The sequence below is a fragment of the Apis cerana genome, linkage group LG13 (genome assembly GCF_029169275.1).
Source record: "Apis cerana isolate GH-2021 linkage group LG13, AcerK_1.0, whole genome shotgun sequence".
Taxonomy (NCBI): domain Eukaryota; kingdom Metazoa; phylum Arthropoda; class Insecta; order Hymenoptera; family Apidae; genus Apis; species Apis cerana.
In genome coordinates this window covers 2,771,631-2,794,353 of record NC_083864.1, presented here as the reverse complement: position 1 = coordinate 2,794,353, position 22,723 = coordinate 2,771,631, and the positions used below count along the sequence as shown (strand labels likewise).

At 50.1% G+C, this 22,723-nt stretch overlaps 2 protein-coding genes and 1 long non-coding RNA gene across 14 annotated transcripts in view; 2 read left to right on the top strand and 1 right to left on the bottom strand.

Moving 5' to 3' along the window:
* The window catches only part of LOC114578124 (protein tiptop), a 64,978-nt gene extending 58,329 nt beyond the window's left edge, over window positions 1–6,649 (top strand). For all 11 annotated transcript variants that reach the window (XM_062083534.1, XM_062083529.1, XM_062083530.1 and 8 more), the window contains one exon: window positions 715–6,649. In XM_062083534.1, the coding sequence (XP_061939518.1) occupies window positions 715–4,813 (4,099 nt within the window). In that variant the 3' untranslated portion in view covers window positions 4,814–6,649. The remainder of the gene's footprint in view (window positions 1–714) is intronic.
* The window catches only part of LOC107997153 (zinc finger protein 37), a 202,813-nt gene that overhangs the window by 84,798 nt on the left and 95,292 nt on the right, over window positions 1–22,723 (bottom strand). The window lies entirely within an intron of this gene.
* LOC133667144 (uncharacterized) lies at window positions 8,226–11,883 on the top strand. The gene is made up of 2 exons (XR_009832313.1): window positions 8,226–8,881; window positions 10,619–11,883. It is a non-coding gene; the product is annotated as an uncharacterized LOC133667144 (long non-coding RNA).

The following is a 22,723-nucleotide window of genomic DNA, read 5'->3' as shown; positions in this document are numbered from 1 at the left end:
GCTCGCCGGTCATAAACCGCCTAAATCAACGAGAGCGCCGCTGCCGTTCCCTTTGAAGTTCACCGCCTCTCTTTGGCCGCCGCCCCCCTCCTCCCTCTCCGTGTACACACACGAACCGTTCCTGTTGTTCGAGCGCGACGAATCGTCACGCGGATCCGTGCCGCGCCGGAGAGAGAGAGAGAGAGAGAGAGACGAGGAGACCGAACTCGTGTGTCTCCGGGAAAAAGAGAGAGAGAGAGAGAGGGGGAGCGAAGAGAGAGGAAGAAGGGGTTAAATAAGCCGGTGGCAGAGCGATGATATCGGTGCGACGTCACACGGCTAATAGAGATAGGCACGTGTTACGCGTCGGGTTGCATCGACGACGATCCCATCACCGCCGCCGCCGCCGCCGCTTTACCGCATCGCCGGCCGTGGCACGGGGGCGGTGGTGGAGATGCGTGTGCCGGTGGCGCCTCCGCGTGGCCCCCGCCGCCCGTCCGAAACTTCCCCTGCGTGCGTGCAGGCGCCGTCCCCCCCCTCGACCCGCGGCACGCATTCGGCATTCGGTCACACGAGCAGTCAGTTACGAGCGAACCGTCGTCAGGCCTACTGCCTCGCGCGAGTGTGCTTCCCGTCCGCGCTCTCCATCCCTCCATCCCCCCGCCCTCCAACCTTGCGACGGTATCCGACACTTGCGGCCGATTCGTAACCCCCACTCCTCGTTCATGCTTTCAGAGAGCCGATGAGTCCACGCTGCCCCTCGAGAGATTCACGGGAGTCGTCCGGGCCGGCGAGCGGAAGCCCCCCGCCGCCAGCGACGAGGAGCACCGCGAGCCCTGTCAGCCCTAGCGGGATCGTGCCGCTACCGCTCGGCACCCATCCTCTTCTGCCGCCTCATTCCGCCGCCGTGATGGCGGCCTATCTCCAGCAGACCCACCACAGACTGCTGCTCGGCCACTCGCCGCTCTCGCGCGGCTCGGTGTCGCCCCTGGTCTCCTCCTCGTGCTCGCCGCCGGCCGCCACCCCCGGCCTCCTCGTCTCGCCGACCAGCGTCGGCGAGGTGTCGCCCACGGCCACCCCGCTCCCGGCCGTGCTCGACTTCAGCACGAGGAAGGCGTCATCGACCGAGGACGACGAGGAGGAGCAGATACTCAACCTCAGCAAGCCGCCCACCCCGTCCTCCTCCTCCACGGAGGCCAACAACGGGCCCCTCGACCTCTCGGTGCCGAGCAGGAAACGTCCCAGCCCCGAGGACTCGCCCCCCCTTCCCGTGCGAAAATCCTCCCGGCTCTCGACGAGCACGGCGGCTGCGGCCGCGGCGGCCGCCGCCGCCGCGGCGGCCCACCAGGAGGCGGCCCAGGCCGTGACCGCCGCGGCCGGCTTCGGCAGGCCGCCCGTCGTCTCGCCGTGGACGTCGCCCGTCGTCGCGTCCCACTTCCCCTACTTCGCGGCGGCGGCCGTGGTCGCGGCCGCGGCCACTAGTCAGCAGCAGGCCCTCTCGCCCAAGAGCACGGCGGGCGTGGTCGAGCAGCAGCAGCAGCACCAGCAGCAGCACCAGCAGCACCATCACCAGCAGCAGCAGCAGCAGCACCACCACCACCACCACCAACACCACCAGCAACTGTGGAACGGAAAGATGAAGCCGCCGTTGGACAAGTCGTACCAGCCGAGCGAGGCGACCAAAGCGTTGGAGAAGATGAGCGAGTTGAGCAAGCTGGGCGGCGAGGACCTGTTCAGGTCGGGGGCGGGGGGAGGCGCGGGAGGCGCGGTGGCCGCGGCGGCGGCCGCGGCCGCGGCCGCCGCCGCCGCTGTGGCGGGGAACGCGAGCGGCCCCGGGTCCACCTCCGGGAGCAGGCACAGCGCGTGGCAGTCCCACTGGCTGAACAAGGGCGCCGACCAGGCCAAGGACGTGCTCAAGTGCGTGTGGTGCAAGCAGAGCTTCCCGACCCTCGCCGCGATGACCACGCACATGAAGGAGGCCAAACACTGCGGCGTCAACATGCCCGTGCCACCGGCCGCCCCCTCGCTCCACCCGCAGCCGCCCACCGTGCCCGGCATCGCCACGCCGCAGCCCCCGCAGACCACCTCGTCGGCCAACAGCGGCGGCGGCCCGGCCGCCGCCGGGGGCGGCTCGGCCGCGCCGAGCAGCAAGCAGAGCCCGTCCGAGTTGAACCTGCTGATCAAGGAGACGATGCCGCTTCCGAGGAAGCTGGTCCGCGGCCAGGACGTCTGGCTCGGGAAGGGGGCCGAGCAGACCAGGCAGATCCTCAAGTGCATGTGGTGCGGCCAGAGTTTCCGCTCCCTCGCCGAGATGACCTCGCACATGCAGCAGACCCAGCACTACACCAACATCATCTCGCAGGAGCAGATCATCTCGTGGAAGTCGTCGGACGAGAGCAAGGGGGGGAGCGGGGCGGGCGGCGGGAGCGCGGGCGGAGGAGGCGGCGGGGGCGGCGGCGGCGGAGGCGGCGCGGGCGCCAGCGGGCCGGTGACGGCGGGGGGCGGCGGCGGGTCGGCGGGAGGCGGGGTGGGGTCCGGGCCGCACGGCGGGAACGCGGCGGGGCCCGGCTCGGGCGCGACGAGCAGCCACGTGAGCGCGGTGCTCACTTGCAAGGTGTGCGACCAGGCGTTCAGCTCGCTCAAGGAGTTGAGCAACCACATGGTGAAGAACTCGCACTACAAGGAGCACATCATGCGCTCCATAACGGAGAGCGGCGGGCGGAGGAGGCAGACGAGGGAGAAGCGCAAGAAGTCGTTGCCGGTGAGGAAGTTGTTGGAGCTGGAGAGGGCGCAGAACGAGTTCAAGAACGGGGACGCGGCGGCGGGCCTCGGCCACAATCTGGGGAAACACGCGGGGCGCATCACGTGCGAGAAGTGCGGCGAAAAGATCGAGACGACCATCTTCGTCGAACACATACGCCAGTGCATCGGGGCGGGGGCGGTGGGCGCGAGTCAGCGCAACTTCTTGAAGAACGCGTTGATGTCCAACCATTTGCCGGCCACGCTGCCGCCCGCCGAGACGGGGCGCAAAAGCGTGACCGAGGACGGGGCCTCCTCGAGACACCATCGGTCCCCCTCGTCGGCCAGCGACGCCACCACCCCCGGCAAGGACACGCCGACCCCGGCCGCGGCCGAGACGACCGGCACCTCGTCCCCCTCCGTGTTGAACGCCATCGAGAAGCTGATCGAGAAGAGCTTCGACTCGAGGGTCAGACACGGCACGCCCGGCCTCCACCACGCCCAGCCCGGCGCCCCGATGGGCACGAGCATATTGAAACGGCTCGGGATCGACGAGAGCGTGGACTACACGAAACCGTTGGTCGATCCGCAGACCATGAACCTGCTTCGCTCGTATCAGCAGCAGCAGCAGCAGCATCAACACCAACAGCAACAGCACTACGCGACGAGCGCGGCAGCGCGGCGGGAACGAAGCGGGAGCGAGTCGAGCTCCGTGTCGGAGCGAGGAAGCGGGGGGGGCGGTAGGACCGACTCGATGACGCCCGAGAGACGCGTGGATCTGTCCTCGGTCGGGCACGCGGACGCCAGGCATTCCCACCACCACCGGCTCACGCCCGACAAGCAACTCGGTCCCCAAAACCTGCCCCCGAGCCGCCATCATCCACCCACCGAGGAATCCGGGGACGAGGAATCCTCGACGACCGCGGCCACGTCCGCGTCCGGCTCCGCGGCGGGCGGCGGCGCGGCTGCTCCCGCGTCCAGCGTGGTCGTGGTGAAGAAGGAGCCTCGCGACGAGGAGACGGAGGAACGCGTGGGGAACGAGGAGGAGCAGCAGCAGTCGCAGCAGCAGCCGGGCCGAGAGGTGTTCGTGAAGAAGGAGATAGTGGAGGACTGCAGGGAGGAGGAGGAGGCGGCGGCGGGCACGTTCCATCATCGGCGAGGCAGCTTGCACGAGGGATCGGAGGAGGGTCGGGGGGAGGTGTTGTCGCCCCGGATGAATCCGCCGACGCCGAGATCGAGCGGGCAGCCGGAACAGTTGACGCGCAGCCCCTGCAGGAACAGCACCAGCAGTCCAACGAGCAGCGATCGGTCCGTAACCCCGCGAGGGACGCCCGACACGAAGGGGTCGAGCAGCCTGGGCGCCCTCTCCTCCATGTTCGACAGCCTGTCAGGGGGCGGAGGCGGCGGCGGCGGGGGCGGCGGGAGCGGCGGCGGCGGCGGCGGAGGCTCGAGCAACGCGGTCGACTCTCAGGGACGCAAGACGAGCAGCCATCCGTTGGCCGCGCTGCAGAAGCTCTGCGACAAGACGGAGACGAGGGGGCCGAGCGGCAGCGCGGCCCGATCGGGCGGCGGCCCCGGGACCGCGTCCGGCCTCGCCACCGCGGCCGGGAGCGGCGGCGTGGGCGCGGCCGGCCCCGGTTCCGGCACGGCCCCGGGGGCGATCCTGGCGTTCAGCTGGGCCTGCAACGACGCCGTCGTCACCGCCGACTCCATCATGAAATGCGCCTTCTGCGACACGCCCTTCATCTCCAAGGGCGCGTACAGGCACCACCTATCGAAGATGCACTTCGTCAAGGACGGCGTGATCCCCGACCCCCTGACCATCGGCCGGTCGGCGGCGGCTGCGGCGGCGGCGGCGGCCGCGGCCGCGGCCGCGGCCGCCGCGGTCTCCCAGACCACCGGGACCGGGCCCCCACCACCATCCGGCCACGCTTCTTCCTCGCCCCCGACCTCCCAGCGCAACAAGTCGCCGCCGCTTCCGCAGGCGAACGGCAGCCCGTCTCAGTCAGCGGCCTCTCCCCTCGAGGAGAGCCCGCACTCCAAATTTCTCAAGTATACGGAGCTGGCCAAGCAGTTGTCCAGCAAGTACGTATAGTCCGAGCCCCGTAAGTAGCGGTGCCACTTGTACATAACGTGTATCTATAATGTAACGACTGTAATTAGCGACGCGATTTTGGTCACCTTTTCACCTCCTTCCGACCTCCTCCTCCCCATCGAACGTGTCCTTTCGTTCGCGATTCCATTATTCGCCTCTCCCCTCTTCTCGCTTCCCCACTCTCTCTCTCTCTCTCTCTCTCTCTCTCTCTTCCTCGTCACCCGAAACCCCTCCCCTCCCCCGATCGCTCTTTCCATCTGGCGATAAGCGAGTCGCGCGGCGAAAACCGGAAAGCGGAGGAGGTGGATATCGAACGTGCGTTGATTTTCATTGTGATGCCACCATATCTCGCGGCACTGCTGAGTCAAGGGGCTCGGCCAGCGGCCAAGTTTGTGATTTTATAAATACTTAAGGACATTTACGATTGGCGTTGAGAGAGAGGGAGTGAGAGAGAGGGAGAAAATGCGTTCGACCGAGTGCGAGAGAGAGAGAGAGAGAGAGAGAGCGTGAACGAGACGAGCGCGTGGAGAGAAAGAGCGATGAGAAGGCAGCGAGGAGAGCGGAGATGAATTTTCTAAGGTGTAGAACAGAAAGGCTTACCTATCGCACAGCTGTCAGTAAGGTCAGATCAGCATGTATACCTTTAGAACGTAAGAGCGTAGTTGATTAGCGCATAGGCTAGGCTAGGGTCCGCCCTTGTATAGGAACCTCTTTGTTCATACTTAGAGAGCTGCGAAACCGGTGAGATCGTTCGGGATCGAACTTCGTCGAAACTCTGCTACGAGGGTTTGGAACGGGCCGAGAACGAGAACGGGTACGGCGGGAGGATAGCGAGAGAAATGGCATAATGGAGAACGCATCGAGAAGCGACGAGATACGGTGCAATAGCGAGGCTCGCGATTATACTCGAGACACGTGCGCGACGCGACGCGGCCTCCTCCAAACGTTATCGTTTCCCTTCGCTCGTAGCGCACGAGTAGACCATTGTAAATTTTCTTTGTTCAAATAATATTTATTGCGCCGTGCGAGTCAACGCGACGTTTTAAGTGTAAAATATTGTCATTATTATCGCTCGGATTATCGCGATATACCGTGTATATTGATTACGATTACGATTATTCTCTATACAATTACGAAGAAAACGAATGCAGGAGAACGCAGCGGGGAGAAATATTGGATATAGGGGGGGCTCCCTGCGCCAGGAATCCCATCGTCTCTCGGCTAACGTGCGTGCTTTTCTGCTTGGCCCGAAAATTCGAGAGGGAGGGGGACGGAAACGGCGAGATGAAAGAAAGCTTGGACAAGCACGATCGGCCGCGCGTCAACGCGAGAACGCGAGAAGGAAGCTGGTGGCTCGCGAGCGAGAGAAAGGAAAAGCGAGGCGATGATTGCGCGCGCGTTCGAGGACGAGTAAACGCGGTTTTGGAGCGGAACACACTTGTATACGTATTTCTTGTAAACTCTAATTCTTCCATCGCGGACTTTAAAAGTATTTATCGATATAACGATAATATTAATATTATTATTGTAATTATATACGACTGCTGAGAGTGTGGCGGGGGGATACGACAAATCCGCGCGATTGCGGTACACGGCACATGCGCGTGAACGAACGCGCAGCGCGTGCGCACTCGCGGATACGAAACGAGAAATAGCCAACCGTGCGAAAAATACGCTCGAAAAGTACCTACCTACTTACAAATGCGCAACCACAAAGATATGCATCATGTATACGCGATTCTTGAAACCATTTTACCAGATTTGTCATTATTTAATTATTTCGGTTGTATTTTAAAATGCAATTAAAGCTCAAATAAATATATATGTTATAAAGTATACGATTCGTCCACGTTTTCTTCACACTTACGTGCGTATAACCTAACCTCGTCATCGCTTTTTGTCCTTCCTGCACGACCCTGATCAAGATACCCGTATACAATTTTGAAAATTTGGCCCATCATTTGCCGAGCAGAGAGTGCGATATCCGTGCCAACGTGCTTCGTGCATATGCACTCTGTTATCAAAGATACCGAGTCTCGCATAATATCCTCGAAGAATGGACAGAACCCATGGACAACTGGATAAACGGAAGAGCTGTGTTACTAACGTAGAAATCACTTAACGCTTCGTCATATTTTAGATTTTTCATTCCAGCAAGTCCACGATAATTTCGTTAGTCACTTAAGTGAGTATCATTTTTTTCCTTTTTTCAATATCTCGATATTTCACGAATCGAGTCGAAACAAGTCACACACACAGCATAATTCTAACGCGTGAATTATTATTGTTATTATCATTTGTTGATTTACAAATTACAATTATAATCGTATAATATTTTCTCGTTTCATTCGCACGTATAAATAGAGTAAATCTCTTTTCTTTCATCCGATACGTTTACATTGCGAATGCAGAATAAATGCAATTCCATTTAATTCCTGATTATCAAATAATGATATCCGATTTGAATATCACGAGATGTAACAAAAATCTTCGTCCAAATTATTTATTGGTCGGTCATACTCGACGAAGGAAACGGAAAATAACGACGAATATTATATTTTTTCTTCTTTTTGACTATAGTCTTCTTGATTCTTTCGACTATTTATTATCCTTGCGTTTCGTTAAATTTTCAAATTTCTCTCTCACGATTCGCGACAAATCGAAAGAATAACGCGGAAAATAAACATTATGAAACGAGATAGATGCGGCCAGAGGAGTAAGGTGAGGAAGGAGAAAAAAAAAAAAGAGAAGAGAAGATGGACTCGCCTACCTATTGGCTGGAGCTGGTAATGAATTCGTCTAATGGGTCGTAAAGAATGCGATCTTATGGAGCGGAGAGGATAAAATAAAACATCGGTGGAGAGACTACCGATTCTCGAACGGCTCCTAAACTAACCCTTGCTTCAAAGAAACGAGGCCTTGTTCCTCTCCGTCTCTCTTTCGTTTCCATCTTTTTCTCTACCCCTTTGTCATCGCTCCTTTTTCTTTCCTTCTTGTTCGTTTCTTTTCCCACTCGTCTCTCATCCTCTCTTCATTCTGTGTGCCCCATAACTTTCCTTTATGTCTCGTGCGCACCGTTTAACCCGTTTGTGCCTGGGATCGTGAAACGATAGCGGGATCAAGTACACAATAAATAGATTCAAACATCGACTCGAATCTTCCGTACATGTGAGTACTTTCAAAAAAAAAAAAAAATAGATCCAATCGTAGAAATTTCTTCGTGTTTATTGTTTGGTAAAAAATACATCTTTCCAAACTTGGTGCGAAAACCAAATACCAGAAATATATCAACAATTACTCTTTAACATTAGCTTTGATTTATAATTGATCTATAACATGTATCGAACGTGATCTAATTCTTACTATCACTTACTATCTCAACATTTCTCCTTTTTTACCAATCCATCTTCTTCCGATTTTTCGCCTTCCTTTCCAACTTTCCTATACATGCATATCGATGGAAAACAAGAGCAAAAGCATCAGAGAAATCCGGCAAATAACGGTGGTCTCGAGAGATCGAGCGTGCCGATAGGTGCAGATTTGTAGGGGTTCTGGTCAACCGATAACCAAGCTGTTTCCTCTCCCTCCCCCATTTTTTCTCTCCCTCGATATCCGGCTTAATCGTTCCACCCCCTCAACTTCCGAATCCACGAAGAAGATCTTTCTCTCTCGAATAGGGGGGGGAGGGCGCCGATCTAGTGGCAGTAGATGGTAGTGGTGGGCAAAGTTTCGAGTTCCTGCGGAATGCGAGTTCCTCGGCTGGACCAGAACGATGAAGACGTCAGCTGGTGGAGAACGCGTGGGAGTGCCAGCTGGGTATACACCGCCGCCTGGCCAGCCGGTGGGTGTTCCCTCTCTCTCTTTCTTCCCCCCTTTTCTCTCTCTAAGTATTATCGTCCCCTCGTTTCTTTTTTTCGCCTCGTTTCAATTTAGTCCCGTAAGATACTCTCCAGGTACGTCTACTTTACGACGGCAGCGCGCGCATACCGGCAGACCACCGCGCGAAAAGAAGTCGAAAAGAAGGTTTCTAAGGGAGGACGAGGATAAGGGTGAGACGAGTCTGATCAGGTAAGCTAGCATCCTCGGTGAGACGCGGCCGAGATCGCTACATTTGTTCTCCGCTTTACACATCCGTGTATGACGATTGTTGGGAAATTTTTTTTTTGTCGAAAAGCTTCTCCACGATTTTTGGAAATGTAAAGATGATCGTAACAATAATTTAAGAAGAGTGGAAACGAGTGAATATCCTGTTTAATGAGTATAAAGAAATCTGCTAAGATATTTGTATGGTAATTAAATTTTAGAATGTTTTATTCGTCGAAAGGGAGAATCGTGGACTTATTGAATGAAATTTTTTCAGATAATTTTGAAATTGTATCGTAAAAGTATCGTAGAATATCGTAAAAATCTCCTAAGATATCTGTAATGTAAATTGTTTAATCAAAAGGGAGTCGATTCATCGAACGAAATTTTTTTTTCAAATAGTTTTTCCACGATTTTTGGAAATGTATCGTAAAAATAATTTAAAAAGAGTGGAAACGAGTAAATATCCTGTTTAATGAATATAAAGAAATCTGCTAAGATATTTGTATGGTAATTAAATTTTACAATATTTTATTCGTCAAAAGGGAGAATCGTGGACTTATTGAATGAAATTTTTTCAGATAATTTTGAAATTGTATCGTAAAAGTATCGTAGAATATCGTAAAAATCTCCTAAGATATCTGTAATGTAAATTGTTTAATCAAAAGGGAGTCGATTCATCGAACGAAATTTTTTTTTCAAATAGTTTTTCCACGATTTTTGGAAATGTATCGTAAAAATAATTTAAAAAAAGTGGAAACGAGTGAATATCCTGTTTAATGAGTATAAAGAAATCTCCTAAGATATTTGTATGGTAATTAAATTTTACGATATTTTATTCGTCAAAAGGGAGAATCGTGGATTTAAGGAATGAAATTTTTTCAGATAGTTTCTACGATAATTTTGAAATTGTATCGTAAAAGTATTGTAAAAATCTCGTAAGATATCTGTAATGTAAATTGTTTAATTTTACATCGACTTAGTCAAAAGGGAGTCGAACTAAATTTTTTTTTCAAATAGTTTTTCCATGATTTTTGGAAATGTATCGTAAAAATAATTTAAAAAGAGTGGAAATGAGTGAATATCCTGTTTAATGAGAGAAGAAATATATAAAGAAATCTCCTAAGATATTTGTATGGTAATTAAATTTTACGATGTTTTATTCGTCAAAAGGGAGAATCGTGGACTTATCGAATGAAATTTTTTAGTTTCTACGATAATTTTGAAATTGTATCGTAAAAGTATTGTAAAAATCTCGTAAGATATCTGTAATGTAAATTGTTTAATTTTACATCCACTTAGTCAAAAGAGAGTCGATTCGTCGAACGAATTTTTGTTTTTTCAAATAGTTTTTCCATGATTTTTGGAAATGTATCTTAAAAATAATTTAAAAGATAGAAACGAAGGAATAACCTGTATGAATAGAAAGAAATCTCGCGTGATATCGATAAATTATCTAATTTTACATAATATTGCACTCTGATCAAATTAAGACAAAAATTACAGTTTTCATCATTTTTACAAACGAAATCTCGAAACTAACTCAATAACAACTTAACTAACTCAATAAAAAAAGAAAAAAAAATTAAAATTAAAATTAAAACTGAAAGTATCTAATATTTTCTTTTTTTTCGTGTAACCATTTTACAAGACTCTTCGTTTCTTTGCCCCTCTGTCTTACCTTATTTGACACATAAATAATTTATTAACCTTTATTTATAGAACGTCGTAAGGAACAATCGAACTGGCTATTTACAATACTCATTCGTGCAAAAAAGAAAAAAAAGAGATGCAGATTCCAGAACCGCTTTATCCACGGAACGGGAAACGTACAACGAACAAAAAAAAATAATCGCAAGAGGAAGGAAAAGAGAGAGACAGGTAGCAGCGGATGGGATCGCGGAGGAAGAGAGGAGAGGAGGCGCGAGAATCTGTCAGGGCAGGCACACTCGGGCACAGATTTACAAGGCTGCCGCTGTTTTACGACCCCGCAAAGTGCCGCCCGCCGCCCCCTCCCCATTGCCCCGCGCCCACACCAACGATCGGTCGTCAAGGACAGGCCGCGACTCGACTCGACTCGACTCGAATCGATCCGCCGTCGTTTTCGAAAAACTCGACTCGTCTCCGTTCCTCGAGAAACTCACCTCGTCCGTTCGCCAATATCAAGGTCGCGGCGCGGTTCACGGAGGGGGAGGCGCGCCCACGCGCGCTAGTAAGCACCCGGTAGCCCCCGCGTGGACGGTCAATCTTCCAGTGGGACGCGTGCGTTCCGTGGACACTGAGAGAAGAGAGAGTTTTTGAATGAGAGGGATAAGAGGATGTAGAGGGGGTTATTCCTCCCGTTATCGGGGGAAGAGAGTACAGGGAGGCCTGTGTTGGGTTACGCGCAGGTGTCTCGGCCGTGTTTTACTGCGCCATAATTGAGCCGAGGCGGCGGAAGTTAGCACACGAAGATAGCGCCGTGTCGCGCCGCTTTGGATATCGTTCAACAGGCTCCCCCCTCTCCGCCTTCTCTCCGTCAAAATTCTGTTAGAGCCGGCGAGATTGGCGGCGAACTCATCTCGTCCGATGAATCGAGCAGCGCTCGTCGATACTTGTTATTTTCCCTCGGTCCCAGATGAGAAGGAAACGATTGAAAGCGTAGCGCGAGATAGACGTGCGAAACGTTTCGACTCGTGCGCGGTACTGAACGGACGGTTTTACGTCTCGGCCGTGAATGTTTGTATACACGCGCCTAAAGCGAAATCTACTTTCGTTTATTTTGAATGGAAGGTCTCCTTTTGTGAAATGTAAACTATGTTATGATAATTTCAAGTGTTCTTCGCTTTCGATCGTGTATTGTAGTATATAATTGTATGATATTATATATTATTGACACGTTGATATAAAAAATGTTAAAATTAGAATGGATACGTGGTACGTTAATCGCGAAACACTATTCAAATTTGCGTTTAATTTAATTGGAAAAAATAAAGAAATTTTAAACGTTTTAAAATTCCTTCAAACTTTCTCACTCGATTATTCATAAGATTACACCGAAATATAGTCAACCCATATTTGAATATCCCCTTCACGTCGATTTAAAAGATTCCTCCATTCCTCTTCCAATCCCTTTTTCGTTGCCTCGATCAAATTCAAAGTGGATACGCGCGAAAACAGCAAGGATAAATGAAACCTAAATTAGGATAAAATAGAAAGAAAGAGATAGAAAAGTATAGCTCTTACGAGTCGGGATCTCCATGCGAAGGATACGAAGGAAGAGGAAGAAGAGAGAGCGGAGAAGGGGAAAAAGATTAGACTACTACTACTATTTTGCAGTTTCTTATAAATATTCATTCCTCCTCCTCGATGAATCGGGGAGGCTCGCGCTCCAGGCGGTAAGTCGCGTTAAGAGCGCTAACGAGCGACTCCTTCAGGCTCCAAGAAGGGAGCCTCCCCTTGGTTTCCCACTTCCCTTTCTTTCCCTCTTTCTCTCCTCTCCTTTCGCACTCCCGTGTGTCCCGTTTCTTTCCTACGAAGCAATTCCGCGAGGCAACCGCGCGGCGCGCCGAGTTGCGCGAATTTGTTTAATTAGAAGTTAGGCCGACGATACATTAGCAATGTAAATATCCTTTCCTCGCCTTCTTCTCTCTCTCTCTCTCTCTTTCTCTTTCTCTGTCTCCTCCCGCCCTTTCGAACGGCCGTAGATCTGGAAGGGACAGGCGATGAGACAAACAGCGCGTGATTTAGCATTTTCGTTTGCGAGACGCTGGCGAGACTTTGCGAAGAGAGCGGTAGATCACCGTTAGATAGACGCACGTGACACGGCACGAGAGAAGCTTCGACACCTTTAGCTTCCACGAACAATCGCGAGAGAGAGAAAAATTCCAAGAGAATTGACGGATACGAAGCGAGGATTCTAATTACGTTTATATATTTTTATTAATTCTTTATTAATCTTTTTATTAATTCGGAAGAGAGAAAGGCGGATAATTTTCCTTTTTTTATTTTATTTTATATTCTTCCTATCCCTCTAATAACAGAGATACGAGAGAGGGCCACGTTCGGTCCAAGATCGTTAATATTTCGAAGGGTCGGTTGGCGATCGGCCAAACTGCGAACGGCGACGCGCGATCGGGTGTCGGCGGATTAGGAGAGGAGGGCGCGCGGTCCGTTCGTGCGTCGACTGACGATTCGACGACGTACGACGATTGGGATCGTGCTCGGGCTCGCGTATGAATCGACGAGAGACGCGCGCGAGTGATCGCTGCGGTGCGAGGAGGGGAGGAGTGCGAGGAGGGGGGGAGGGGCCAAGGTCGGTGGGGGAAGGAGCGCGGAGCGAGGAAAAGCGGAGCGGAGGCGCGACGTGGAACGGCCGTGGTGGACTTTGGAGAGCCGCCCTTCATTGGTTTTCCCGAGATTAACACCCATAACTCATTCGGGACACGGAGCCCGTGCGTCACTCCTAGCTACGCTATAATTGCCGACATAAATCAATCGGCCGATGAGATCATAAACCCGGGGCGATACACTGCGCCAACAGATCCATATAACGGCTAGCGCACGGCTGCATGTTAAATGTCAATTGACGTCGGCCTGACGTATCGGATTACCGCGAACACGGCCGCGAGATGGCACGACACGCGTCGATACGTATATGCACACAGCCCGAGCTAATATCTTCGATTCGAGAGCGGCTCGAATTCCGCGATTGGTCGAGGAGGAAAGAGTTCGAAGAGTGGCTGCCGAGAAGCGCGACCCTGAACCCCGTTCTGTTTGGCGGGAGGGCGGGGAAGGGGGAGCACGCGTATACCTGCTCCGCTCGTACAGTACGTAAGTACGTGCGGCGGCGGCGACTCTCGCTCTCTCTCTCTCCCTCCGCAGCACGGGGCGGTTCGCGAGCCTAAATATTGAGACGGTGTTTATTTAGCCGGGAGATATATGATATGACGCGGACAATATAATGCATTGTATTCAAATACGGGAGCCCGCGAGTCGTGACCGGGAGCAGACCGAGCAGTAGGCTTGGTCCTCGGTATCAGGTCCGGTGCTGTGCACCGCACCACCGGTTACCTCGCGACTCCACCGGTCACCGTCACCCACACTACTATACCGACCGAGCCAACGGCCGTCTCCTCTCCAACAGCCACCACTCCGCCCGTATAAATAATACCGCCGCGCTTCGATTCTCAGGATTTGACGCGGGGCCGCGGATACGGCCTCCTATAGCCGGGATTCGAGGAACGGAACCGGAGGAGCTACTAACGCGAGGGGCATCGGCATCGTAAAACCGCCGGGCTTACGCGCCCATCTACGTGCATCTACCGTGCACGCGTTCGCCTCTACCTGGTCGTGGAACGGGCCGTTCCCCGGCCTCGAACCATATACACGCGAGCGGGTTAGCCGGGTATGCATGACAGGGGAGTATCCCTCCGCCCAACGTACGTTACCAGCTATCTACGGTCCATATCAAATGCGCCCTTCCATCCGTGCTCCGTTTTGCACTACGTCTTCGACGTTTTCTGCTCCTTTGTAGTGGTGGCCCCTTTCCTTTCTTTCCACGCACCAACTTTAAATCTGTCCACCCCACGCGGACCAGATACCGCCGGTGGGCCGCTTCTGAAAAGCGTTCCCTTCGCTTAATGGTATATTCTCCTTTCGAGGACGCGTTCACGAGGAAACGGAGGAATTAGGAATGTATTGGGTTCGATGTTGAACGTTTTTTAACAGATCTCCGCCTGTTTCCCGATCTTGATACGTTTTAAACCGCCCGATTAATTACGATTAGTTAATCTTACGCGGTAAATGTAGAGAGGAAAAAAGGCTGGACACGAGTACAGTAGTTGATTGCAGTAATTGGAACTGCCTGCGCTATCAACCACACGTATTTCTCGCTTTATCGAATTACATTACGAATTCGAATATATATTAGATTTTTATAATAAGAAATTTTGCACGCTCGCTTATCCTAACATCCCTAATTCGTTTCTCTCCAAACGAACGATAATTACGGGAGGCGATCGAAACGATTGTTCGAAAAGAATCTCCTATTCCAATCTCAGAGAGAGAGAGAGAGAGGGGGGGGAAAGAGACGATGAGGCGGCAGGTTTGCGAAAGTATGAGATGAGTAGGTGGCGTGGAAGGGAAAGGGGAGAAAATTCGGGCAAAGTTTCGTCATTGCGAAATGACACGAGTGGTCTTTATAGCGGGAACGCCGGCCGAGAGAGACCGGTCCCTTTCCACGTTTCGTCCTTCTCCCACGTTCCCTGTGTATTGACAAAAGTGTCGGCCGGCTTCTCCGCCTCTCGTAGTTTCGTCGCGCCATTCTCCGATATTACCGCCCCGTCGAGGGGTTGTGGCAGTGGGTAGGATGAGGGTGATTGCGACGAAATCATTGCGAGGAATAGAAGAGGTGCCGCAGTTGGGAACTCATAAGACGTAAAACCGTCTTACGGTGGAGGGGAAGGGGAAGGGGATAGTGGTGCGAGGATGGAGGGGCGGGGGAACGGCTGCGGTTGCGGGCTTGGAACGAGCCGTCGGCAACTCTAATCGGGGCGAGGAAAAGTCGCGACTCTTCCAAGTCGCGCCGTGTCGATACGTGATGTCTTCTCCCCCGCGGGGGAGAGAATTACCGTCTCTCTGATCTGGAATTCGCGAGAGGTGTCGCAACCGACGAGGCACGGGATCGACCGATCCTTCGATGAGGATTCTTCTTGACGTTGCCTCCGATTTGTTGGAAATTTATCGGAAAAATATCGATCGACGAGTTGTTCGATTTTTCGAAGGAAAGTTCAGAAGATTCGCGATTCCTTCGATCTATCGAAGATTTAAAAAGGAGCGATTCTTTCGATTCGTACAAGGGTTTTCTCCGATTTGTTGGAAAGTAGAAAAAGATCGATCGAGATGACTTTTCGAGAATTTTTTGAAGGAAAGTTCTTCGATCTATCGAAGATTCGCAGAAAGCGATCGACGATCCCTTCGATTTTTAGAGAACGATTTTTTTTATCGAGGAATTATAAAAGACGACGAATTCTTCGACTCGGTTGGAAAATCAAAAAGGACGATCCTTCTTTCGATTTCTCGAAGAAAAGTCGGAGATCCACGATTCCTTCGATCTATCGAAGATTTACAGAAAACGATTCCTTTGATTCGATTTTTAGAAATTTGAAGAGGACCATCCTTCGATTTATCGAAGAATTATTATTTATCGAAGAATAATTAAGATAATTATAGAATTATAGAATTATAGAAGGCGATCTTCCGATTTTTAGAAGACGATCCTTTAATTTATCCAAAGACTATAAAAGACGAATTCTTCGACTCGATTGGAAAGTCAAAGATCCACGATTCCTTCGATCTATGGAAGATTTGTAAAAGGCGATTCCTTCAATTCGATTTTTAGAAATTTGAAAACGATCCTTCGATTTATCGAAGAATTACAAAAGAATTACAAAAAATAAATTCTTTGATTCGACTGGAAAGTTAAAGATTCACGATTATCGATTATTCTTCGATCTATCGAAAATTCGCAATCGACGAATTTTTCGTTCGACGATCCTTTCGATTTCTCGAAGAAAAATCGAAGATCCACGATTCCTTCTATCCATCCAAGATTTACAGAAAGACGATCCGAGTTTTAGAAATTTGAAAAGGACGATCCTTCGATTTATCGAAGAATTACAAAAGACGATGAATTCTTTTACTCGATTAAAAAGTCAAAGATCCACGATTCTTTCGATTTCTCGAAGAAAAATCGAAGATCCACGATTCTTTCTATCCATCCAAGATTTACGATTTAAGAAAGACGATCCCTTCGATCCGAGTTTTAGAAATTTGAAAAGGACGATCCTTCGATTTATCGAAGAATTACAAAAGACGACGAATTCTTCTACTCGACTGGAAAGTCAAAGATCCACGATTCTTTCGATCTATCAAAGATTTGCAAAAGGCGATCCCTTCGATTCGATTTTTAGAAATTTGAAGAGGACGATCCTTCGATTGATCGAGGAATTATAAAAAATGACGAATTCTTTGACTCGATCAAAGATCCACGATTCCTTCGATCTATCGAAAATTTGCAAAAAGCGATTTCTTCGATTCGAGTTTTAGAAATTTGAAAAGGACGATCCTTCGATTTATCGAAGAATTACAAAAATTAAAAATTACAAAAACGAATTCTTCGACTCGATTGGAAAGTCAAAGATCCACGATTCCTTCGATCTATGGAAGATTTGTAAAAGGCGATTCCTTCAATTCGATTTTTAGAAATTTGAAAACAATCCTTCGATTTATCGAAGAATTACAAAAGAATTACAAAAAATAAATTCTTTGATTCGACTGGAAAGTTAAAGATTCACGATTATCGATTATTCTTCGATCTATCGAAAATTCGCAATCGACGAATTTTTCGCTCGACGATCCTTTCGATTTCTCGAAGAAAAATCGAAGATCCACGATTCCTTCTATCCATCCAAGATTTACAGAAAGACGATCCGAGTTTTAGAAATTTGAAAAGGACGATCCTTCGATTTATCGAAGAATAATTAAGATAATTATAGAATTATAGAATTATAGAAGGCGATCGAGGATCCCTTCCGATTTTTAGAAGACGATCCTTTAATTTATCCAAAGATTATAAAAGATGAATTCTTCGACTCGATTGGAAGATCAAAGATCCACGATTCCTTCGATCTATCGCAGATTTATAGAAGACGATCGACGAATTCTTCTACTCAACTAGAAAGTCAAAGATCCACGATTCCTTCGATCTATTGAAAATTTGCAAAAGGCGATTCCTTCGATTCGATTTTTAGAAATTTGAAGAGAATCCTTCGATTTATTGAAGAATTATTATTAATCGAAGAATAATTAAGATAATTATAGAATTATAGAATTATAGAAGGCGATCTTCCGATTTTTAGAAGACGATCCTTTAATTTATCCAAAGACTATAAAAGACGAATTCTTCGACTCGATTGGAAAGTCAAAGATCCACGATTCCTTCGATCTATTGAAAATTTGCAAAAGGCGATTCCTTCGATTCGATTTTTAGAAATTTAAAGAGAATCCTTCGATTTATTGAAGAATTACAAAAGCCGACGAATTCTTTGACTCGATTACAAAATCAAAGATCCACGATTCCTTCGATCTGTCGAAGATTTGCAAAAGGCGATCCATTTGATTCGATTTTTAGAAATTTGAAGACGATCCTTCGATTTATCGATGAATTACAAAAGACGACGAATTCTTCTATTCGATTAAAAAGTCAAAGATCCACGATCCTTTCGATTTCTCGAAGAAAAATCGAAGATCCACGATTCTTTCTATCCATCCAAGATTTACGATTTAAGAAAGACGATCCCTTCGATCCGAGTTTTAGAAATTTGAAAAGGACGATCCTTCGATTTATCGAAGAATTACAAAAGACGATGAATTCTTTTACTCGATTAAAAAGTCAAAGATCCACGATTCTTTCGATCTATCAAAGATTTGCAAAAGGCGATCCCTTCGATTCGATTTTTAGAAATTTGAAGAGGACGATCCTTCGATTGATCGAGGAATTATAAAAAATGACGAATTCTTTGACTCGATCAAAGATCCACGATTCCTTCGATCTATCGAAAATTTGCAAAAAGCGATTTCTTCGATTCGATTTTTAGAAACTTGAAGAGGATCCTTCGATTTATCGAAGAATTACAAAAAAATTACAAAAAACGAATTCTTTGACTCGATTGGAAAGTCAAAGATCTACGACTATCGACTATTCTTCGATCTATCGAAGATTCGCAATCGACGAATTTTTCGCTCGACGATCCTTTCGATTTCGAAGAAAAATCGAAGATCCACGATTCCTTCTATCCATCCAAGATTTAAAGACGATCCCTTCGATCCGATCGTTCGATTTATCGTAGAGTCAGAGAAATCGACTCGATGCCTTCGATTCCGTTGTTCCCCCACCCTTCGCGATTCCATTCACGATCGAGTCGAGTCAAGCCGACGATGATAAAGCAAATAGATAATGTCCGAACTTTAATTAAAACTGGACGGCTGAGTGACATATTTGATTACCCGAGAATTTAATTAATCGCTTCGCGAACTCGCGCCGCGATGGGACTGCAGGGGAGGAGGGGAGGGGGTGGGGACGAGAGCAGGAACGGTCAGCGTGTCGAGGAGGAACAGGGGATACTCGCGACACGATAAGTCGCGAATTTGTATCGCGAAATTATCTTTTTAAAAAAGAAAAGGCTCGTGGAACGGCCGAGCTCCCTAACGAGAGATTAATTAGTCGCTACTCGACGTTACTCGCGCGTCTCTGGCCACGATAAACACCGTTTGTTCGTTGCACGGCTCGATAAACGGCGAGAGATCCTCCTTCCGCCTCCACGCTTTTCACTCTTCCTCCGGGGATCGGAGGCGATACCTCCCGATTATCACGCGTTCCTCGCCCTCTTCCCTATCTCGCGCCCCTTTCCCACTCTTATCCACCTCCAGATCTGCAAATGGAGGGTTCAATCAGCGCGAGATACTTCTTCCTCGCGCTCTTTTCGAGTACTTCCCCGTTTAAATTTTCGACTCGATAAAGCCGTTGTATTAATCCAACAGAGCGGTCAAGCAATCGTCGATTCCTTTCCTCTCCAATTCATCCCGAAGACAGAAATAATAATCGGCGATACAAGTGTAACGTTCAGATTTCCAATGATTCCAATCCGACTATCGAGAAAACAGGAGCGAGATGAAAAAGTAGAACTTACATTTTCACCGCAAAACGCATCGCGCCTGCGTTTTAAAAGATTTATCGCGTTTTAAACTCGCTGCAGGATTACAACGATTATACAAGAATATAGGTGAGAAACGAGAGTACATTTTTACAATCAAGCGAGCAACCAAGTTATTACATCCCTCCTCGATCCTAATTTCCACCATGGCCCCGCGTCTCCTTCCGGTGTCCAAGATCTCCAGCAACCCCGGTCGTTACGGTCGGCCGTTGACGAGGCTGGAGGATCGTGGCGCGGTCAACAGACTCGCGGGATCGTTAGCCGATGGGCCACCGGTGTGTACCCACGGTGATTTACATTAATGATTCGTGGAGTAGATTGGAATGGGTAGATTGGAAAGTTGGTCCTCTTTTTTCCACCCTCGACGGATCAGGGGGCGAGAAATATTATTATTATCGCATAATGTCGCGTGTAAAATAATTTCGCGCGAAATATTTCTCCCACCGAGTGACCGAATAATATATACATATATACGCGATCTGTCAAATGAATCGTTTCTCGCCCTTTTCGATCGATCGGAAAGGATGCTGGAAGACGAAAACGCTTCGAGAGGAGAGGGAGGGGAGCGCCGTGAGGCTTTCAGCGGCGGGGCAACGGACTGCCGATCGTAAATATCGCGCGGTGCATCAGATATTTCGGAGGGAGCGAGCGAGAGTTATGGTGGCCGGTCTGGCAGACGTAGACGCGCAAAAGTCACAGAACAGAGGAGGAGCTCGGAAAGGAGGACGAGGGAGATGGATGGAAATGAAGGAAGGGGGAGGAAGCGGAAAGGGAGAAAAACGCCGAGAACCCTTTGCTCTATCGCCTCGGCGAGGAGGGACGGCAGGGGGGGAGAGAAAGGAGAAGAGAGAGAACGGGGCAGAGAGGAGCAACGGCAGCTTCGGTATAGCATAACTTCAGGTATATCCAGCGCCAGTAAATTATACGCAAAGTGTACGCGAAGGCCCCCCCTCGTCCCTCGCCGCGTCACCGCCAGCTAGCCTGCCCTCCCCCTCCCCGGTTTCCTCATCCTTTTCGTTTCCCTTCTCTTCTTCCACGTCCTTCCATCTCCTCCTCGACCCTCCCTCTCGGTACCCCAGAGGCCGCGCCTGCCTCACGTACATCATTATGATTGATCGCTTCACCTTACTTTGTAATTAAAACTAGTTGCCATTGTGCCCGGCTCTCCGTGCGCTCTCCTCCCCTCCCGACCTACACACGCACGCACACGTACACGCCATCCTCGTACCCTTTCGCGCCACCGGTCTTCGTCTCCCGCGAGCATTTGCACACACACACACACACGCGCGCGCACACCGAGCGAGAGAGCAGCCACCAGGAGTCGTTGCACGGATCAACTCGTGAATATCGTGGATATCGTTGTTCGCTTTGTTGGAAGGGGAGCAAGTCCTCTTCTTCTCGCAACGGCGACGAGGAGGACGACGACTTGGAAAACGCGGTCATCCCTATCGACGATCTTCCTTTCTTCCTTCCTTCCCCGTCCTCCGCCCCTCCCAGAACGTCTCTCTCGTCTCGTGTATCTTCCCCTCCCCCTCCCTCGTCCAAGTCACCACTTGGAGCCACGATCCGCACCCCTGTCTCTTCCCGGGGGCCATGCGTCATAGTTATCTATGCTTTTTGCAACGGAGACTGATTTAGAGCCGTCTAAGGACCCGGAGCCCGACGAAAATTAAATAATTGCTAATTTATGGCGCGCATCGAGCAGCTCGTTACCTCTCCTCCTCCGAATCTCTCCACGGTTACGCGAGAGCGTGTACATTTACATTTTCCCGCCCCTTTCTTTCGTTTTTCTCCGACTTTTGTCTTTTCCACGTCCTTTTCTTGTCTTGCGGAGATTCGAATTCGAATTTGATCTCTCGTGGTTAATGGCGCCGCGCTTCAATTCGGCAATAAAAGGGGGGCCACCCTGTTGCCATTGCATCCCGTTCCCCTCTCTGAGCTGCGGACTTATTTGACGCGTTTCACCGATATTTATAGGTCCGGTTCTGCACGCGCGACGTGGACGTCGCTTCTCGTCGCTGCGAACGGCGATCGCCGGGCCCCGACAGTTTGCTAATCGACGCTGAAAAAGAGAGAGAGAGAGGAGGGAGGAGGACGAAATTTATCGCTAAAAAGAAAAGGGGGCCGTGGATATAAATCTCGGGTATTATAATGGGATCTGTCCATTATTAAAGAATGAGTGATTTAGAGGGGGAGGGTGGAGCCGAGCCGCTTCGCCCTCCGATGCGGATGGGTTACCGAAAGGATCGTGAGCTTGATCGCCAATTCGGCAGACGGGGTGAGAGCAGAGCGTTTCGATTACAACCCGTGCAATGTTGTTGCCGCGATTTTATGATCTTCATCTCGCATATCGAGTCTTCTTTTCGGACAAGATTCGTAATTCGAACGCAGACAGAGTTTCGAATTAATTTTAAAAGGAAACCGAATCTCAACTGCGAGAGTTTTGGAAAAATTCGAGAAAAATAGGGCGGGGGAGGTGGCGTTAAAAAGTTGGTTCCGTTGAACGACTCGCTGGAAGGAACCAGGAATCCATCCGTCTAAGAGTCTGCCAGGATATTTACGACTGACCGACTCATTGCCGCGGCGAGTCGAGCGAGCGCTCGCCACAAATCACGCGGGAGAAAGGCTGCCTTTCTCTGCTCTGGGAAACGGTATTTTTCCATGCCTGGGATATAACTCTGACGGGCAGATGTTCACACCGACGAACGGTCGAGTCGAAGAGGCTGGGGTGTTACGAGACTAGAATCGAGACTAGCTCGTCATCCAGTACGAAAAGGACGGCGCGAGAGTGAATAAAAAGGGAGGGGGGTAAGACGATGCACGAGGGGAGGGCGACGATGCGGTCGGTGGATGTCCCTGTCGCATAAATCACCGCCGGTATCTTCTGGCACGGCGGCTCGCTCATCACGGCCAGAGTTCTTGTCGCGCCTTAATAACGCCTCCGCCTCGTGCCCCCTCGAAGTCCATTCTCTCCCTTCGTACCTCGCTACAAATCCTGATTATATTCTGCCACTGACGTTATGCCGCGCTTTTTGCCTTCTCCCCTGCCCCCGCCCTTGCACTCCTCGTCGCT